At 29.3% G+C, this 22,756-nt stretch overlaps 2 protein-coding genes across 2 annotated transcripts; one reads left to right on the forward strand and one right to left on the reverse strand.

The window, feature by feature from the left end:
* Nucleotides 1-4,538: 4,538 nt before the first annotated feature.
* LOC140816902 (high affinity nitrate transporter 2.5) lies at nucleotides 4,539-6,603 on the forward strand. Its single transcript, XM_073176398.1, has 2 exons — nucleotides 4,539-5,894; nucleotides 5,980-6,603. Exons 1-2 carry the CDS (start codon nucleotides 4,750-4,752, stop codon nucleotides 6,350-6,352), a joined length of 1,518 nt encoding a protein of 505 aa, XP_073032499.1. The 5' UTR covers nucleotides 4,539-4,749; the 3' UTR covers nucleotides 6,353-6,603.
* Nucleotides 6,604-7,013: 410 nt separating this feature from the next.
* LOC140816805 (protein trichome birefringence-like 2) lies at nucleotides 7,014-14,512 on the reverse strand. Its single transcript, XM_073176264.1, is given in 6 exon segments — nucleotides 7,014-7,429; nucleotides 7,548-7,706; nucleotides 13,372-13,511; nucleotides 13,513-13,566; nucleotides 13,628-13,823; nucleotides 14,230-14,512. Coding segments are annotated over 6 exon segments (1,059 nt in total). The 5' UTR covers nucleotides 14,424-14,512; the 3' UTR covers nucleotides 7,014-7,113.
* Between the last annotated feature and the right edge of the window lie 8,244 nt (nucleotides 14,513-22,756).

The raw sequence follows: 22,756 nt of genomic DNA on the forward strand, positions 1-22,756 counted from the left end.
CGTTTTTCAGTGCTGTCAGGATTGAGACCATGACCGATTCACAGTCGAACAGGTTTATCTGGTTCTAAAATTCCAAATTTATATAGCTGAAGGAGATAAATTTTATATATGTTAAGTATATTGTTGTCATTTTACTAAAAATTAAAAGTGTAAACAATATTTCTCCAAACATTCAAACTTTAGTTTGTATTTTGGACTTTTATTTTAAAAAAATATCTACTTTTGGTTCTCGCCGACTTTTTATAATTTCTAAAAGAATCATTTCAAAATAAATAGAAGTTATTTCAAAAACCCTTTAAATCCAGTCCCAGCAAATAATCGCTACTTTGAGGCAAATAAAAAATTTGGTCGCAAAATAGAGACCGATTTATGACAATTAGTCTCCAAAATGTATCATATATTTTTAAAAATAAGAGAAAAATTTAACAAACTGCTTGTGAATTCATCAGTCGCTGATTCAGTCACAATGCGGAATGAGTTATTTCCAATTTGTTTAGCGAACGTCAAATTCAGTTATTACCACATTAATCAGCATGCTGGAAGGAAACCCTTAATCAAGGAATATAGTATGCAAATTTTTATATTCTCGGAGTTTATTATAATTAATGGACTCTTCCTCCAGTTGCAGCAGGGAGCATTCGTACGAAACGTACAGATGTTGAAAATTGAAACACATTTTTTTTAGAAAATAAGAAACTTAGTTCTTTATTTATCAATTCCTTGTTAAAAATACAACTAACATATCATTATATAATATTTATAATCATTATATTCGCGAGTTTTTACTATTTTTGGTATTATACGAATTGATATACAAATATTGATGTACATGTACTCACATAGATAGGATCTCATCTACCTTAAGCGATCTCCTATCTGAAGATATCTGATTCCTTGATGCGGAGTCATGTGGACCATTTTGGGTATGAGTATTTGGGTTTTATTTAATAAATAGAATCTTTCAATCTTATCAATTCTCTCTTTTCATTATTTAAAATTCTCATATAATATTTTGTATTCTTGAAAATATTATAAATAGTCGACTTTTATTCGCTCATAATTTATATCTATATCTTTACACACACATATATAGACATGTATATAAATGAAATAATCATTATTTCGTGAGAATCTTATACTTAAGAGTCATAAATAATAATTATTTAATTAATATATTTTAAATTTGTTAAATAAATAATTATGAGCTCGTTATAATCCTGATTAACGATCAGACGTTATCGATATATCGGGAGTACAAATCTCGTTCATATAATGAAAAATGAAAATTTTAAAGAACAAATTTTTCCGATATTTTATTTACAATTTTGTGAGCTCCTTTACTAAAACGTGTAATTATATTCTCTTCATCTAATTAACAGTTAAGCTAATTTCACAATTTTTATTACATAGAATCAACTTATAAACTTCTTCATAAGTAATTTGTTTGATCTCCATTAAACTACGGTCGCCATATTCAATTCATTGGATTCGACTATTTCAACAAGAATAAAAAATCCAATACTTGTGTGACCCTCAATGATTCAGAGATACAGCTAATCGTGAGTTTACAATTTCATGTGATTTATAATAGAATTTACTCTTATTCGGGCTTACAGTAATTAGCCTGATTCTCTTAAACAACCCTTTGGTCAATAATGTCAGAACTCGAGTCTGATTGCACCCATCAGATCATAGTAAGAACGTTTAGTAGCATTGATACATGATCCATTAGGTATCGCTGACAGTGTCTGTAAAAACCTTAAGTTATGGTTCGTGCACAGTACGGTCCCTTCAACTCATATATCTCGATCGAATCTGCAACATTGGTATATCGATAGTAGCAAATGAATTCGATATTGATGTGATATATAGTTAGGGGTGTTCGAACTTCGGATAAAACTGAAAAAACCGAAAATCCAAACTGAAAAAACCGAACACCGAACCGAAAGTCGAATTTTGTAATTCGGATATAAATGTTAAAACCGAAGTTTATTTGGTTCGGTTTTGGATTATATATGTCAAAACCGAAAAAAAAAGAAATTTCATCAAATTAATAAATTGTTTATATATTTATTTATATTATATATTTTGATATGATATTTAGTGAATGAAAAATCATTTTGAACAATTTTTAGTTGTTTGTTGTTTGTTTAATTAATTTAGACCTTCTATTTAAATATTTTACTAATAAAACATATAGAAAGTTAATATATTATATTTTATAATATATTTATATTATTAATTTAAATAATTATACCAAAACCGAAATAACCGAACCGTTTTGGTAGAAAACCGAACCGAACCGAATAAAAATGGTTCGGATTCGGATTATATATTTCTAAAACCGAAAATCGAAAAAACCGAAATAAAAAATCGAAATCCAAACCGAACCGACCGATGAACACCCCTATATATAGTTGATTAATAATAGTTACATGATATGTGCAACTGAATAAACACTTTTTCAAAATGAACTAACTCATCTTATCACCAATGACTATTTTACTCGATAAGTAATAATCACTTGGAAAATCTGAGGGATGGTTGTTCAGTGCATCATCAAATGATCGTCCGTTTGGTTCAGTGAATAATCAAATGAATGGACATATCAATCCATTTGCCAATAAAACATGACGTTTAAATCAAATATGTTAATCTTAATTTGGAGCGATTTTTATCCTTATTTTAGGCGTCTGAATCGATTATGAACATGTTTAGAATATAAAATATGTTTCATAATGAGTTTCATGATCTTACGTTGATATTCAGACCTCATGATGCTTTTGTATATTCAATGATTTTTATCTATACAGTTTGCATGATGATACAAATAAACTAAATGACATAATTGGATAAAATCATAAAATATTGTTAAAATAAAAAAATTATATAAAAATCAGTAACACTCATACCATGAATTGATTTGCTAGATACTTACTTTAACACACATGCCACCCGGAAAGCTAATTTTTCAATAGAGGGAAGATCTGGATTCGTTTCCTAGCAACGGAATATTGACAATTTTAATGAGCTTTAAATTCCAAGAACTTAAGTCCTTTCAAATCCATATATCGATCGAATACCTCTTTAAAACTATAAATCATCAATTCAACATAAGTTTAGCTAATTAGACCAAATATGTGTATATATATATAGTTAGAAAGTTTTTGAGTGGAGCAAAGAGGCTAAAACATGATAAAAATAGAAATAAAAGTAACACGCCTTCTTTTAACTAAATGATCAGTTTCATATAAAAGCATTACAAGTTTTGATTATAAAAATTAAACCTAGCTAGTTATTAATTAAGCCTCATGCCATATATACTCCTTCACCCAAACCTCAATTAAACCTTAATTAAGCATTAAAAATTGTAAAGCTTACATTTCGAACTTCAATATCAAGAGCTCAATTCTAGTTGCTGGGCCCAGCCCGGCCCGTATGTAATGTATAAATGTTGAAATTCAGTGAGCAACGACTTGTTTGTAAGAAACTTAATGATCAAGTCAATGCACGTCTCTAGGAGACGAGATATTATACAATCAGCTTGCTTTATTCACTACCAACAATTTAATGCCGTTGACCATTCAATATTTATTTTAATTTGCAAGTAAAATTAATCTTTTCTAGGAAAAAAATTAAATAAATATATTTTCTCAATATAAGAGAACAACCGACTATCATGCACATCTTCCATCGGGTTTCAACAAATATATATAATTTTATAAAAAGAATGTTTTTTTAGTATTCATATAGTGAAATTCGATATGTGAAAGAATTTTGGAAAAATGATGCGCCATGCATACGACTCCAACTTTCCAAGCACGTATGAAACCCAGAAGCACGCACGTAGAGAGTAGACACTAAATATATAAATATATAAATTATATTTTATTGGGAACTCGAAAGATTCTGTATCCACCATGAATATCCCCCGATCATGCTGGCTAAATATTAAACTAAACGAAAATTGTTAGATATTGCTTATCAAATGACCAAAACACCCTTAAGACACAAGAAGAGATGAAGAATAACGTATATTAATTAATACTACATGGTACTGAATGAAAAGGAAAACGGTAGGTGAAAGTTTCAACAGTTCTCCTTTGTCTTCAGAGATAATCTCTCGAGTGCCGGCTTAGTTATTAATGTGTAAATTAAGACAAATAACATGTAATAAATTGTCATTTAACTAACCCAAACAAAACGTACTTTGATATCACAAATACCCTCAGTTGAGTGCTTCGTTTCTCACCTAATCCCTGGTGTGGTTATAGTCAATGGACGGTGAAACCGGAGGACATAATTGTCATTTACTCCACACAAGAATATCCCAGCCAGGAATAGTTTACTAAGTCAAAAGAACTGTACATTCCTTTGGATTCCTTGTCTCCAAAGTCAATGGATGAAACAAATGAATCTCTTGAACGTCACTGTCCGGTTGAGCAGAAAGATTTGAATTTTCACCCCACGGCACTGGCCATTAATTATCAAACTTTAGGGGCGATTTCTCCGCAAGGAACCTGCTTCACATGTGAAGAAATCTAATATTTTCACTTCCCACTTGTCGAAAAGGAAATTAATCCATGAGACTCGGCGATAGTGTAAATTTTTTAGCCTTTTGAATTCCTCATGTAGCCAAATGAAGGTCACTTCTCCAATATTATAAGCGTCCCTTTCCCAATGCGAACCTGGAAAAAGTTTCGAAGTTGTTGAACTTCCCAAACTGAGATTTCTGGTTTGTCATCAAATATGGAGATCTCTAATGGTGAGTATGAATTCAACCCGAAGAAATTTGCACTTCCAGTGGATTCTGAACATAAATCCACAGAATTCAGGCTATTTTCAGTGGCAGCGCCTCACATGAGAGCGTTCCATCTTTCTTGGGTGTCTTTCTTCGCCTGTTTTGTCTCCACCTTCGCCGCGCCGCCCTTGTTGCCGATCATACGCGACAACCTTGACCTCACGGCCACTGACATAGGAAACGCGGGAATCGCGGCCGTTTCAGGTGCGGTTTTTGCTCGAATTGCAATGGGAACAGCATGCGACTTATTCGGGCCACGTCTAGCCTCTGCCACTCTCACTCTTATCACTGCACCGGCAGTTTACTGTACTTCCATAGCCAGTTCTCCAGTCTCGTTCCTACTGGTTCGCTTCTTCACCGGTTTCTCTCTCGCAACATTTGTTTCGACTCAGTTTTGGATGAGCTCTTTGTTCTCCGCAAAGGTCGTCGGTACCGCCAACGGCGTGGCCGGTGGCTGGGGAAATCTTGGCGGCGGCGCGACACAGCTCATTATGCCATTAGTATTCGATCTCATACACAATATAGGCTCAACCAAATTCACGGCTTGGCGGATCGCTTTCTTCATCCCTGCCCTGTTTCAAACTTTTTCGGCATACGGTATCTTCTTTCTTGGCCAAGATTTACCGGATGGAAACTACTCCGAGCTTCACAAATCAGGCGACAAGCATAAAGACGACTTTTCGAAGGTTTTCTATCACGCAATTACGAATTACAGGGGATGGATCCTGGCACTTACTTACGGATACTGTTTTGGGGTTGAACTTACTATAGACAACATCATTGCGCAGTACTTTTATGATAGATTCAATGTGAATCTTCACACAGCTGGAATAATAGCGGCGAGTTTCGGATTAGCAAATATTTTCTCCAGGCCAGGAGGAGGGATGCTGTCGGATCTCATGGCGAAGAAATTTGGAATGCGAGGAAGGCTGTGGACTCTGTGGATTGTGCAGACATTGGGAGGAATATTCTGTATTCTTTTAGGAAAAGTGGGATCTTTGGGCTTATCAGTCGCTATAATGCTCATATTTTCCGTGTTTGTTCAAGCTGCTTGTGGGCTTACATTCGGGGTTGTTCCTTTCGTTTCAAGAAGGTATGTTAATATTTTTATACTCAACTGCATTTTGATTTTTTTCGTTCTTCGTTTTCTTGAACATAAGTAAAAATAATCTTACCAGGTCTCTAGGCATCATATCGGGAATGACTGGCGGCGGAGGAAACGTAGGAGCAGTTCTCACTCAAGTTATATTCTTTCGAGGATCACGATACTCTACCGAAAAAGGTTTAGAACTCATGGGGGTGATGATGATATTCTGCACTTTAGTGATCATGTTAATATACTTTCCTCAATGGGGTGGAATGTTCTGCGGGCCATCTTCTAAAGGCACCACGGAGGAAGATTACTACACATCTGAATGGACTTCAGCAGAAAGAGAGAACGGCTTTCACAAGGCTAGCTTGAAATTCTCAGAAAACAGCAGAAATGAAAGAGGCAAAAGGGTGGACTCGGCACCAACGCCTGCCGGTACAACGCCAAATACTTATGTCTGAACTATGATTGAACCCCGTTGTTTTTAGTGTTTATGTTTGGGTAGAAAGTAGCTGAACTTATGCATGTTTTTGTTAAATTTGATATTCTGGTTTCAATTTAATATTTAGCAAGGTGCGGAAAATACGTTTTCTTTTACTTTTTTCGTCCTTCGCTTGTAAGTTGTATCCCAGCCATTTTTTTTCCTGTTTTTCGTCTTTCAATTGTAAGGCAGTTGTGCGTGCCGATGATTTTATAAATGTAATCCCTCCTGTGTTTTTCGATTCATGATATAAGATTACGCAGTTGTTAATCAATACAACCGAAGAAACAGCTAGAACAAATTCATTTTTTTTGGTTGAGAAAATTAAGTTACTGTTAAATCTAAGAAATTTCGTTCTAAACTTATGACCGTAAGATGGAATACAAACATCCACGACACATTCACACTCATGTAAGTTTTAAATGTCAAATAAAATAAGGTTAAATAATCCCTGTGGATCACCTTGAAGTCAACTTTTTAAGAAGCGGACAATAAACCTTGGTTGGTTCGAATGAACCGACAACATGGATCCCGACAAATAACTTGGAAAATTTGTCAATGTAAACCTTTTTTTTTTGGATTTGAGATCTTTTCCCCTGCCAGCGATTACCAATACATGAAGAAAATAAGTTCTTGTATTCAGGTAAATAAATATATGTAGTTCGAATTCTGTGTAACAACAAATTGCAGCATTCTGAGAAATTTTGACATAATCTTCTTGTATTCAGTTTCTCACGATCCTCACCCACTCTTTAATAGAGATACATAAAGCAACTCATTCCAAGTATCTGGTACACCAGGCAAGCACCAGTGGCTACAATCTTGTGCATGCACGTTACCAGTTTCTGGTATTGAATCGGGTCGGTAAACCGACGGATGGCCGTCTTTTCTGTAATCTGTTGTTGGACTAATGTTTAGATACGTAACAGGAGTTTTCATACCCTTCACCACATATTCCAGAACTCTCATTTTTTTGGGATACTTCTCTAAATAAGTTTCATTAAATATTGGTGCGGTTTCTTTGTGGCATTGTCCTCCTAAGTTCCATGGGCCACCCCTACAAGCAACCACATATCAAATACCCCATCATGCTGAATCGCAGTCTTAGACGATACACAGAATCAGCATATAAAGGTTGATGCAACACAAAGAGAGAATGATGTTTATTAACCAACCTGAAATGGGAGATGGAGTATCCTCGAAAAATAACTCGAGTTTTGTTTACATCAATATTCTTGTCCACCCAATTCGCCCAAGTGGTTACTGCCCTTCTGTAAGCTTCCAAAACTTTAAGTCTCGGGTGAACATAATCACCCTCCTGGTAATAATCTTCCCTTTAAATCGACAAATGGTTTTCGTTAACACGAGACTGGTATACATTTTTTACAAATCTAATCTAATCTAATCTAATCTAATATCTATATAAATATACCAATTGAATTGTGAATTTCCTTTATTACCCTCATTAAAATTGTAAACTAATGACACTTTATCTTCCTTTTATGTAATTAGTTAATTATTAGTTAATTATTATTAATTCATTGACTATATAAATATACCAATTGAATTATGAATTTCTTCTATTATCCTCATTAAAATTGTAAACTAATAACACTTTATCTTCTTTTTATGTAATTAGTTAATTATTATTAATTCATTGACTAATTATTATTTATTACTCTTTCACTCACTGATTCGAATCAATATGTAATAATATTATTTATAAAATGAATTGGTTTTGTGAAAATACCTTACAAATAATAGTAATAGTGTTATAAATTCTTTTATTAAAATAAATAATACAAAAAATTACGCTAATAGAGGTTTCGAACTTATTTTTACAATTTATGTATTAATTATATTTTTCAAATTGTAATCTAATGACACTTTGTCTTCTTTTTATGTAATTAGTTAATTATAATTAATTCATTGACTAATTATTATTTATTAATCTTTCACTCACTTTCATGGCATGACTACAAATAATATCAAAGTATTTGTTCAACAACTAATGATTCGAATCAATATGTAATAATAGTATTTATAAAATGTATTGGTTTTCTGAAAAAACCTTACAAATAATAGTAATAGTGTTATACATTCTTTTATTAAAATAAATAATACAAAAAATTATGTTAATAGAGGTTTCGAACTTATTTTTACAATTTATGTATTAATTATATTTTTCATAATCTTAGTTTTTTACAAATAATACAAAAAATTTTATAGGTTTCGAACTTATTTTTACAATTTATGTATTAATTATATTTTTCATAATCTTAGTTTTTACAAATAATACAAAAAAATTTATATTTAACAAAACATAAAATAAGAAATTATGAATTTATATGTCGAGGTTTAATCTATATCTATATCTATATACAAATCTATATATATTAATGTGAATTTTGAATTTACATAAATAACCTTATCTTCATTTAATAATAATAATTTACATAAATATTCTTACCTTCATTTACATTGACATCAAATTCACATAAAAGCACTATCATAAATACATATTTATTTTTTGTTTTTTCCATCTATTAATTTAATAATAATCATTAATATATTTTTATTTTTAAATTTAAAATTATTTACTTTAATATATACATTGACATCAAATTCACAGAAAATCACTATGATAATGTTATAAATTTAAATAAATTGTTAATATTACGAACAAAGTAATAATGAGAAAACAAATAGAGATGAATGTGATTGAATAAAATTAAATTATTAATAAATATTAAGGTCATATAAAACATTTTTTCTCCATTTAGAAGGTAGATATATATAGATTACTTATGTATCAACAAAAATATGTGATTGAGAGAAAATGTTTGTATGTAAATGATTTCATTACAAACATTTAAGTTATTTAATCAATTTTCAATAAATGATGCTAAATACATATTACTAAATAATATATTATCTATTAATTAATCTATTAAATATATGACTTTCATTTGTGAGCTTACTATTATATTATTTTTTTTGTTTTACAATTTGTCATGTTAATGGTGTTATTTAAGTCATTTTTTATCTTAGTTTAATAAGATCATTAATAGTGTCTTTAACTCAATCAAACTAATTATTAATTTAATTTAATTTTAATTACTTAAATTTATATATTGCTTTCAAATAATAATAGGAAGACAAAAGGAGATGAGTCGGACTGAATAAAAATAAATTATTAATAAATATTAATGTCATACAAAATTTCTTTCTCCCGTTTAGAATAAAAATATTTTCAGACTCTTTATGTGTCAATAGAGATATGTGATTGAGAGAAATGTTTGTCTGTAAGTGATTTCAAACACTGTTTTAAGTTATTTAGTCAATTTTTTTTTATAAATGCTGCTAAATAAATATTACTAAATCTTATGCTTCATTTGATTATTTTGTGTTCTTGCAATGAGATAAGTTTTTTTACCCTAGCGTTAACATGTTTGATTGGTATATGTCATTTGTATTGATCATGTAATTGTGTTTTGATTGTTTATGTGATTTGTTTGTTTGCACAAAGAAAAGAAAAACAAAATCAAATATCCAACAAAAATGTTTATTTTTCAATTTTTTATTGTTGAGATATTTTTTTAATTTTTAAATACATAATGCATGTTTTCTGTTTCCTTAGATTACTTAGTTTGAAGTGACTTACAAAATATTAAAAAAAATTGAAATATTTCTTCGTTTCTACCTTATGTATCAGAATATCAAGAGATAATATTTTTTTATTTATTGGGGCAAATATATTTCCAAACTTCTGTCTATAAATCAATATTTACTTTTTTTACGACATTATTATATTCTCTAATCAATTTTTTTTTACTTAGATTGATAGAAGACATTTTAATTTGAGTTTTTATGTTCTTGCTTATATTATTTTTGTAAGATTATTTATTATGAAAATAATAGGTGAACTACAAAATTTGGTAGGTCTAAGAGTCCTCTGATAAACGAAAAATATGGATAAATTATTAAAATATATAATATCCAGTAGATTTTTGACATGCGATTTTGTTCTAATTCAATAGTTATGCATTATTCTAAATTTTAATTATATCACAAGTTAACGCATGTTTTGTTGTTGCTAGATATATTTTGTCAATAGTATAATATTTTTCTATGGTTTAAGAAAAATTGTGTGACTTTGTATTATATTTTTACGGCTGCTTTTCTAAATGGTTTTATTATGATTTCAAGTCACCATTTTTCATTTGTGTTTTTTTTAAAGAAGTGGAATGAATATCTATAAAACGATGACATTAATAAGGCGTCTTCTCTTTATTTGAAGTTTTTTTTGGAAAATTTATACAAATTGTGAATAATATGAGTTAATATTTAATTGGAGAGTGATTTATGTTTTGTATTGCTCGTATATACTTCAATTTCTTTGTTATTGTACTAAATAAATTATTTTTAAACTTTGAGTTATCATTTTTTTTCTTATCGAGGTTCTTTGCAATATGATTTTTTTATACGTTTTGGTTATTATTGTTGGCTGCAATTGATTTTTCTGATATTATATGATGTGCCTTGTTGTTTATATAAAAATAAGTATGAGAGTACATCAATCAAAGCCACATATTTTGGGTCTTCTGTTGTACGAAGAGAATAATAAATGATTTCTGTGAATTATATAATTTCTTGTTTTTTCTTACATATAGTCTACGAAATGCGTCAAATTTCGAACAAAAAAGTTAAGACAAACATAGTGGATGAAAAAAAAGAGACATGTTGCACCATATCGATCGAACCGTGGTGCTTGAGCTACTGTGCGGTTTAAAAGATTTGAGTTGCACCATTACTACTAGCTATAGCTTTTGGTAAAGCGACAAGCGCTCGGTCCTACAATTAAAATCAGAGCCAAGGTCACGGGTTCGATTCTCATTGATTGCAAGGAGTTCAATTCTTGGGAGGAAGATTGTTGGGTGCAATAATTGTCTCTGCTTGGTAAAGCGGTCGAACCGTGGTGCTTGAGCAGATGCGCGGTTTAAAAGATTTGATTTGCACCATTACTACTAGCTATAGCTTTTGGTAAAGCAGCAAGCGCTCGGTCCTACATATTATGTCCTAATTTCTGTATGATATAATTCAAGCACATTTTTTTTATATATATTTGAAATTAGGTCCAACTAAGTAACATGAAACATATACATATATATTAAATCATATTTAAAGCAAAATGTTAAGATCAAGAATTATTCAGATTTAAATTTCAACGAAGCACAATGAATAAGAAATTGAAGAATTGTATGTGTATGTTAAGTGCTATGTAATGATTATGTTGCTACTTCATGGTTGTGCGACATATGGATGTCATATAAAATGTTAATATTTTTCAATAAAATAGTTTTTCAAAAAGAAAAAATTCTTCATTCAGAAAAAAAAATACATGAAAAACAAATTGTGCATAATTCTCATTCTATTTATAATGGTATGAGAACAATTCTAAAACTTTGTTGACACAATATAATATATCAATTCTGTGTATTTTATTGAGACATTAAGCCAGTTGCACTTTATTTCCTCCAATATTATCTCGATATATTTCGAGGTGACTACGAGATTGTTATTGTCTCTTTTTTAGTCAAAGTGTCTAACCAGCTAATTCATAACATATATGATGGTAGCATAGAAAACTCCTCGTCAAATAAATTCACTTAGCCAAATATTGAAATTCAAATAAAATTCTACAATATTTCATCAAATTAATTTTGACTATCATAAAATGCTCATGAAATCTAAATGGTTATATTATTAGATGAGATATTGAATAAGACAAATACTTTGACATATATTTGAATGATATCTCATATGAATATCTTAATTACATTATTCGTATCTCTTCTCAAGATTTTAAAATACAATAATTAATTTTGTATATCGTTCCACAAGATATAAAATATTATAAAACAAAATATAAACTCGATATAAGAAAATTTGTTTTGTTTCAATGAATAATATAATATTATGTTCTAAGCGCAATAAATAATATTGAAACTATATCATCCTCATGACATGATGCACGCAATCATTATTTCAAAGCTTCCAAAAAATGACGATCAAGATAACTTTCTTGAATTGCGTCAAATTAAATGAGGACACAATTCTAAGATATAGTCATTTGAAGAGATTTCAAGTATTTTTCTCAAAGTGATTGAGAAATAGTTGTAAAAAATTTGTTAACCTTATAGCTATATGTTGATAATATTGATACTAAATATATAAAAATGATATCACAAATATCACAATATTTGAAGAATGTGCAACACTATTCATTGGTTATGTTGTTGAACAATATATATGTTATACATACTTTTAGTCACAAGTGAAAACTTATCACGAGTAAAAGCATTTTTTCTTAGGAGTTATAGTTGATGATTTTCAAAAACTGAAAAATCATTTAACAACAAAAAAAATTCGGAAAAATAAGATTATCAGATAGAAACAATGTAGAAAATCGAAAAAATGTCGTGATAAAGAAGCAAACTACGAGCATGTCAGATCCCGGATAAAGATTGTAAATAACATAAAAGATGTTAAAGACAATCAGATACTTGTTGAGCATACCAAAATAGTTATATGCATATTATAACAAACTACGACAAAGAGTTGTTGAGTTGTCAAAATCAACCAAGAAGCATATTGGAAAGTGTGTCGAGTGGATAAGATAATTTCTTTTATTCATATACCGTCTATGGTCATGATTTTTTTATTTTTTATGGCTTGGTTTGTTTCAGTTGAGAAATATTATTAGCCATGTTTTAATTCAAATAAATATTATCAAAATTTCGTGCAAATATTTTCAGCAGTTTAGGTTTTTACGTGCAACGCACGTGCATTTTTCTAGTATAGTGGAAATATAGGAATATGACAAACCCTTGAGAATGTGTGTGATCCTATATCTTCTTTCACTCATACACACATTTTTTTATGCTTGCCGCCAAATAAGGGCAATGTATTTCATCAGAAAAATTAGAAAAAACTGACCCACGGGAGGTCTTTTCCTGAGTCCACCAGTGTCCTGTATTGAATATTATCACATCAGCATCATGATACATGGAAGTTTTCGCATCCATTAAATCCAGTCGTAGTGTCTCAAAAGAACAGTTTCTCCCTCTGAAAGATATATGATTCCTTGACAAGAAACGGAGAACTAACAAAGTCCACGGAGCAGTTAAATTCCTGCAAATAAAGCCAAATTAAGCTCGGGACAATTTTAACTGTCAAAGGTTACAGAGCATACCTTAAATCTGAAAGCATAGAACCCCTTCTTTTTAAATTCTCTCCTCCCAGATATCTCATAGACTCGTTTCTTATCTTGTACACCACCAAGACGAAGCAAACAAACAAGTGATTCCCACATGTTCCTATTTAGAGAATCTCCAACAAAAACTAGTTTTTTCCCTCTTAAGCCCTGAAGAAAATCAGTAGCGTTAAACCTGTAAAAGCATCATAATCAAATTTCAAAATGATAGGATCATAGGAATAGTAAAAAATATAATGATGTGTATGGCCATGAAAGCTAGTCATGTGTAATTAAACGGTTTAAACATACCTATTATTTGATAAACCAGATAAAACAAATATTTTCAATATTTAATATGTAGACCTTTGAGCTTGACAAACAATCTTAGTAGCCTTCCACATTATTTATCTCAAAGTTCAGTCGTCGAATGACTACTTTCTAGTAGACCATATGCCTAACAAGAAACAGAACAACAAATGATGTGCCTTCACATTCAATGTAGTTAGTAAAAATCACACATTACTTAAAAAAAGAAATCCCGAACGGGAATACCAAAGTAAATCTTTATTCTCTAGGCATAAATAACGAGATAAATTTACATAGGGATGTCACAGTCATATGGCTGCCATCTCCATTTCATGAACTCGTTATCCATCCTCCCATTGAGATGGCAATCGAAATCCTTATCAATATACGGGCAAGAACCAGGAGGATAATATGGCTTTGTATCATCCTTCACCCATCTACCACTAGAGATATCACATTCCTTGTAAGAACTTGCATTTGCACTCATACCCTCTACTTTATGCTTCAAGCACTCGTAATCTCCATTATTACTGTAACTTCGAACCTTACCATCTCTCGAAGCTTCGTTTTTCGGTTCGTTAATGTCACGCTCCGAAACTCGGGTTTGACACCGGCGTCGTTAAAATCACACAATTAGAACGACAAGCCTTTCGTAGCACAGTTTAAACCGAATCCAGTTTATAAATCATAATCTCAATAAAATAACAATCGTTTTACAATCACCAAAATAACTAAACGACAGAGTTTACAATGCGGAAACGTAAGACTGAAATGAAATAGCTTAAACATATTAAATCTTTCTCGAGCATTCACCATCCCCAAAACTGCTCGGATTCTTCCTCCTCAATCTGTTCCTCGGGCTTATCTGGGGAGGGTCGTAAGGGGGGTGAGTATTCTGGGAATACTCAGTAAATGGGGAAAAATCGAGCACAATAAATACAACATGCATAAAATTTCGAACATAAAACATGAGTTCCATACGTACTTCGTAAACATGCATATCATTGACACAGCACTACGACTCATCTACTTTCTACGGTTTACTGACGTCAGTCCCTAATTTTTACTCCTCTAAGGGGGCGAGGCCGTATAGCGGTTATGTCCCCCACCGCGTAAGGGTACGTCGTGGTTGGGATTCCCTCCCGTATACAGTTGACTCCTCACAGTGCGTTTAAAATCGTATGACAATACAGGAAATGTAGAAAGAAGATCGTACTCGACTGTTTATTTTTCGTTTAAAAATCGAAAACATGCATACATAAATACGAGATTTTAAAGTTTAAAAATAAGCCCACTTACAGTAGTTGTTGATGCTAAAAACGTGAAGACTAGGTTTGAAAATAGGGCCGCTCCTTGCTCCTCCTTCGGACGGAACTTCGGCTTAATTTCGTGGACGATATTTGGACAGAGTTTCGGCTAGGGAGAGCTGAATATTTTCGAGAATTCAGCAAGGGATTTTCGAGATTTAAAGGTGGAGAATGAGTAGGGTGATGGGGGTATTTATAGGTGAAGATGGTAGGTCTAAGTATGGTACTCAAATCATACCATAAATTGCTCCAATCTCTCAAAATTTGACTCAATATTCTTGCCCAAGATTCGAAAATCTCCTTCCCTAATGTTGTGAGATTTCTTGAGCTAATAGCCCTTGATTTAACTTGAAAATATGGTGGCTAGATCCAACGGTCTTGATGCAAGGTTTTGATGATTTTCTACCAAGTTAACCAAGTATCTAATCCTCACAAATCTTGGCATTTATTCATAGGGAATTTTCGAAATTCCCAAGTAATATCAAGTCTAGATTCTTGAGTCTTACACCACCCTTCCATGATCTAGTATTATTCCTCAAATTTCGAAAATTACATGCACAAATCCTAGATTTATTGTCTTGATAATTAAAGATTCCCAATCAATTAAATTTTCAATATTCCTATCTTATTCTAGTACAAGGATATTAATTAAATGGGTAAAAATCCGGTTTTTACAGTTAAATTTCGATTCATGCCCGTTTGAATCAACAAGAATATTCTCATGTACATTTTCTTCCACAGAAAAACTTCCGTTCTTCACATTCTCGGTGGAGTCTATCAAGATTAAATTTTTATCATCCAGAGACCCATTTTTTTCATCTTTTTTCACAACACTTTCTCTATTACTAAGGCCGCCATCTCTAAACCTCCCAGAGAGATTCCCCACCTGGGAATCCACAAAAAACCTCGTCTTTTTCACGAGAATTCACAAAATCTAAACTTTTATTACTCCTCACGATGTTTGCTTCAAAGGTTTCGTTTATACCACCAATATGTTTCGATTTTTCTACGATAAAAGAATCATTGCTTACACTTGAAGCATTATTAAAACTAGAAGAGGGCCAAGACACGGAAGTGTTATTACTATGAGAACTAAAACTAATTAACCCAGGAAATACAGGGTTCAAAAATGGAGTCTTGAACGAAATATCAAACATAAACAACACCATAGTAAAAAAAAATAAAAGACAATACAATGCCAAAACCAAATCGTGAAACCACCTTTCTCCCAGAAGATGATAGCAACTGGTTTGAAAATACGAATTTTTTCACGTCCATCAGTCCATGGTTGCTAAAGAAGAAGAAAAACCCACCATTTTTCATAAGTGTAAATTTCCCAAGAACTTGGCAGAATTTACGTATATGTTGTCCTGTAAACAAACATCAGGGTTTAAATGCAGTTATTTTGGATAGTTATGTTGTGAGACGTTTTTATAAATATTTTCATGAAATGAGTTTATTTCAAGTGCAGGGTCGGATACAAAATTTGTTTCGAAATAATGATATGTGAAACAATCTATATGATATTATTATTATTATTATTTACTAGTATTTAACCCGTGCGATGCACGGGATGATATTATTAAAAATTAGTGAAAAATATATAGACATTTAAATTGAAAAATAATATAATTATAAATAATGTTTTTTCGCTAATTTTAAAAAACTTTCTTAAATACAACGAATGTCGATTAATTTTTTTGGCTAATAATCACTATCATATATCAAAATTTTAGATTGTGTTAGCATATGGCAATGACATGATGCTTATCGTGTTTAGTGTATTGATGTCGACCACCAACCTTAATACATATTTAATTGTTTAATTTGAGAAGCTATACATTATTATTTTTAACATGTGTTAAAAAATATTTTTAAATCAAATTCAATAAAATTAATGAGAAATATTTTTTAAAAAAATTCAATAATTTCATCTAAATCCATATTCACAGACAATTTTTTGACATGATACGTATTTGACACATTTGAATGATAACAATAATTGTTTCATCAATATCTTTATCCAATTGATTTGTGATTCTATCTATTAATCTCTTCATAATATAAACAACATCTTATTATTCCTAAAGAAAAATGAAATATGCGATTAGAAATAAATTATGTATAAACCAGAAAAGTTATTTTTATTAATATTCACTATGTGTATTCCAAAACAATGCCAATAACTTTTATAATGTGTTTCCTAATAAGATGCGTACTTTCTTTAGAATTGATTTAATCATTTTCATTACGGGATCTTTTTTACTATCATGTATATGTGAACTTTGTAATATAGACGAAAATTATCACATTAGTAAATACGTCATAATTAAAATTTTGTACAATAAAATAATATTATTTTTTTCCTTGTCGATCATGAATGTCAGATTTCAAACTTAATGTTTCGTTGTTTCCATATCTAGGTAGTTCATAACAACGAACAAATCTAAATTTAAACGAACATTACATCTTGGAAGGATTCAACTCAGATATGGTGCTGAAAAGATGAGTCATTTCAGAATTCAATTTTGGAATAAATAAATTTAGTAAGATAAATAGAATAAAATTAGTTTTTAATATAATATGAAATATTGTATTAATTATAATTTAAAATTCAAATAAGACATCCCAATGGATAAAAAAATATATATTGGATGTTTTTGACAGAATTATACGATACATTAACTCTTTGAAATTATGGAAATCTCGAATTGCATGCATTGGGTGTCAACATTTCTGATTATTGAGTGTAATATAATGTTTATTGAGGGTAATTTAATGTCCATTTGAAACACTTTTGAATCTATCTCTTTTAATTTTCTCGGGCTCTATTAATTGAATTTTTAAGAAGAAAATTCAAGATATACAATATACATATGGTTTTGGAAGAAAACTACGATACATTAATTCTTTCAAATTAAGGTAATCTCTAAATAATATGCATTTGGGATAAAAAAAATTATGATTATTAAATGGTAATTTAATGTCCATTGAAAAACCTTGTTGTAGTGATAACTTTTAATACTCAACCAATTTTATTTTTAAAAAAATTAAATTAAATATTGTATTATTTTTAGTAAGTACTTTGGACAGAAAATTACTTAAAATAGCAAAATGTATTTTTGAATGATTTATCTCATGAGTAATACTGAATATTACAATTATTTGTATTTTAAATTTATTTATACAGTTTTTAATTAAATTGATTCATATAATCAATGCAAACTTTTTTCATATAGTTTATGTTTTTAATAGAGTTTGTTTTCAGTTTGAATAAAATAAATAAAAAAATATATAATACATAAATTACATTTAAATTAATATAAAAATTAATTAAATTCAAGATTGAATTAAATGAATTGATATAATCAATGCAACAATAATTGAAGTGATCATTTATTGCAATACACATATTTCAATATTTATGATATATCTTTCTTTTTTTTTAGAAATGACATTTTGGCGATAAATTACTATTTTGGCAAAAACTCTGTTTATATCTAAATTTGTATATGTAGCGATATTGAATATTGCAATCATTTTTATTTAAAATTTATTTATACAATTTATAATAAAAATTAAATATATCATAGTAACACAAAATCATATCACAAATTAAATTGATTGATATAATCAATGCAAAATTTTTAATGTAGTTTATGTTTTCAAAAGAGATTAGTTCAAATGCAAGCAATAATTGAAGTTATTATTTATTGCAGTGCACATATTTCAATATTCATGATATATCTTTCCATTTTTAGAAATGACATTTTGGCGGGAAATTACTATTTTTGGCAAAAACTCTGCTTTTATATATATATATATAGATACCAATGATCATACACGTAAAAGCCCTTATTACATTCAGTATAAAATATGACTTTTGTGTGAAAATAACAATAATTAGGTAAAAAAAAAATTGAAATGAATATTAAAATAATTTTAATTCAAGATTAATGTATGAATTTTAAAAATTCTTTATATTTTGTTTTCTTTAAAAGATTACGATCTTACATAATATAAGTATTTTATGTCATCTCTAACTCATTCTTTTATATTTTTCATCATATATCATCTCACATAGATTATTTATCTCTATTTTAAAAAATATTCTTCAATTCATATCTTCTAAATGGTATTAAATACTCAATTTTTCAATTTTTTTTTCATTTTCAGACACACACATATAATAAAAGAGTAAGTTTCTTGTGAGACAGTCTCACGAATCTTTATCTGGCCAGCCTTACAGATATTAACAATAAAAAGTAATACTCTTAGCATAAAAAGTAATACTCTCACAAAATACGACTCGTGAGTGAGTCTCACATAAGTTTTTACCATAATAAAACAAGTATATAATGTATTGTTCAAATGAAGTTAATTAATTCGATAAGCTTAAAACAAATTGTGTAATATATTAAATAATTATGTATTATGTTATTGATAAACATAAAACAATTAAATGTGTATTTGACTTGATTTATTTTGCTAACAATTTGCAAACAACACACACCATTAATCATACAAATATAAAATATAAACTGAAGACAAACATAAACGAAACATATGTTTTAAAAAAACTAAAAAATTGACTATTAAAAATATAAATAAGTCGATAATAAATATTTTATAATAAATTGTATTTTGTATTTTTTCGGTCGCGACTTTGTTCATTATTTCCATTTGTTCATTATTTACATTCGTGTTTATTAGATATAGTAAAATTACAATAAATTAATTTAAAAAATGAAACATTTCAAATAAATTAAAAAATAACACTAGAATTAATTTGGAAATTCAAAAAAAAAAATTGAAATGGACCAAAAAATAAAATAAAATAGAAAGGACCTTTTTTTGTAATTTCGAGGATGACCTTTTTGAAATTTATGTCATCCTCTTATTTGAGATTCTAATGTACAATGATCTTCACTCTTCAAAATGAAGAGTTCAAATGGAGGAAAGTTGAAGATGCCCATATAAAAAATTTATATGAGACAAAAATCCAAATATTTATATTACAGTGAGTATAGATTAATATAAAAAAAACTTATTTCAAGAACTAAAATTTTAATATAGTATTAATATTTTATTATATATGTAAAAAATATAAACTAATAATTTTTATATAACCTTACATTTTTAGTAAGTTTTATCAATAATGAAGAAAGATAATCTCGAGAAATTTATATTTGCCACTCCTATTTAACTTACTTTATATATTTTTGCTTCAAAAATATAATATAAATTCATTGATATGTGTGCTATTTAAATAATTATTCTAAGAATAGTAGGAATAATTAAATTTTAAATAATATTATTATATTGTATTTTTTATTAATTTATACGCAATTTTTTTAAAATTATGGATGATTCAAGAGAGTGCGGAAGATGTCATTTTTAAAATTGTAATAAATAATTTTTCTAATTTTTAAAATTATTCTATTCTCTGAAACACACATATCTAGTGTGACGGTATGTCTCACGACCGAATCATATTTTAAAAAAATTTAAAAAGAAAAACGTGCGGTTTTTGTGACCCACGTGCGTCTATTTTCCACCGTCGAAATCACTGTGCTGGCAAATATGTCTTTTTGCCATATTTTAGCCACGTGTCTTTTTGGGCCGTATGCTACGCTTCATTGTTCCATTTTCATTTAATTGGGCTTTGGTATTTGACACATTTTTGGCCTGAAAACATTTTCTCCTCAACAATTTTTGTTTCAATTTATCTACATTTTTTTTCGAAAACCAAGGGCTTATTTGCTTTCGTATTTAAAATTTTGGGAGAACAATATTTGATAAATAATCATATTGATATATACAAGTAGAATGTTTTTTGAAATTGATGAAACATTCATTTAAAAATAACAATCACATTGGAAAAACGAAGAAAGGTAAATACATCGGAAATACAAGATATTTGTTTGTTTATCTAATGCTCCGAAGAGTATCGACCACAATTCCTCTCGTCGTAGAAAAATTAGGTCACGAATTCAATCTCGATATATATATATATATATATATATATATATATATATATATATATATATATATATATATATGTTATGAACATATTTGAGACATCTGTATAATAAAAAAAATCAAAATATATATACGAATAATTTTGTCTCAAAGAAAGCGTATAAAGAAAGACATATAATTAATTACACGTGTTCATCGTTTTTATTGTTTGTAAATGAGAGTGGCTCATTTGGTGGATGAGTCAAACCATTACGATTAAGTCCACCAAATGACAAATCGATAACTTGCTCAGCAAGAGTTATGTTTTCTTTAAAATATATAATATTATTATTTTATTATACGTGCTTTCGTTGAGAGAAAGACAAAAATTTGTGTGAAACAATATCACTGATCGTATTTTATGAGACGGATCTTTTATTTAGTTCATCCATGAAAAAATATTATTTTTTCTGCTAAAAGTATTATTTTTTATTATGAATATCGATAGAGTTGATCCGTCTCACAAATAAGTACTTATAGAAGAAACCACATGATTTATAAACTCACACTCCTTGGTGGGAAATTAAATCCTCATAATATATATATATATATATATTGTATAAAAATGATAATTATCAATTTATATATGATAAATAAGAAAGGAAATAAATGAATATATATTGTATAAAAATGATAATTATCAATTTATATATGATAAATAAGAAAGGAAATAAATGGGAAAATTCTAACCTTATCCAAACTTATATTTTTATATCTTATGTCACGGTGTGTCATTATAAATTAGACAGATATATCGTGCCCTCTCCATCGAACAGCATGTATTTTTAGTATGATACAGTAGGATATATTACTCTCATCACTACTACTAACGTAGGCGAGGGCTAAATCCTACGTTATTGTCTACAAAATAAAATATTTATTTTTCAAATAGAGAAATCAGCTACCATTGTTAGGTAAGGATGTGTACGGTATGGTATACCGTATCGAACTAATGTATCGTATATCGTACTGAAAATATCGATAATATGAGATTTTTTTGTACTGATACCGATACCGAAAATTTGATATAGACTCCGAAAATTTTGTCGGTATTTTCGGTATACCGAACTTAAATTTTTTTAAAAAATAATAATAAAAAAGTATTTACCGAAAAAAAAGATATTCCATATCGATACCGATACTGAAAATTTCGGTACGGTACCAATTTTCGGTATACAATTTCGGTAATTATATTTTTTCGATACGATTTTTCGATATTTCAATATTTCGGTATTTTTTTCCACATTTATAGATAGGTCAGTGTTCTTATTCTTTTGACATTTACATTCTCAGCATTCATTGCGTTTTTTGTCAACTATATTAAATGTAAAAACACCCTCCCTCACTAATTTTACATGTAAGAATACGGCAGGCAATCAAGTGTGCAATTCATAAATACCAAAGTAGATCAGGCGGCTATGCCAGAATGTCGCGCTGTTGTCGGAGTGGTGGTGATCAGAATGGTGAAGACGAACGAGTTCAAGATCATTAT

The sequence above is a fragment of the Primulina eburnea genome, chromosome 16, assembly GCF_022965805.1.
Source record: "Primulina eburnea isolate SZY01 chromosome 16, ASM2296580v1, whole genome shotgun sequence".
NCBI classification, from domain to species: Eukaryota; Viridiplantae; Streptophyta; class Magnoliopsida; order Lamiales; family Gesneriaceae; genus Primulina; species Primulina eburnea.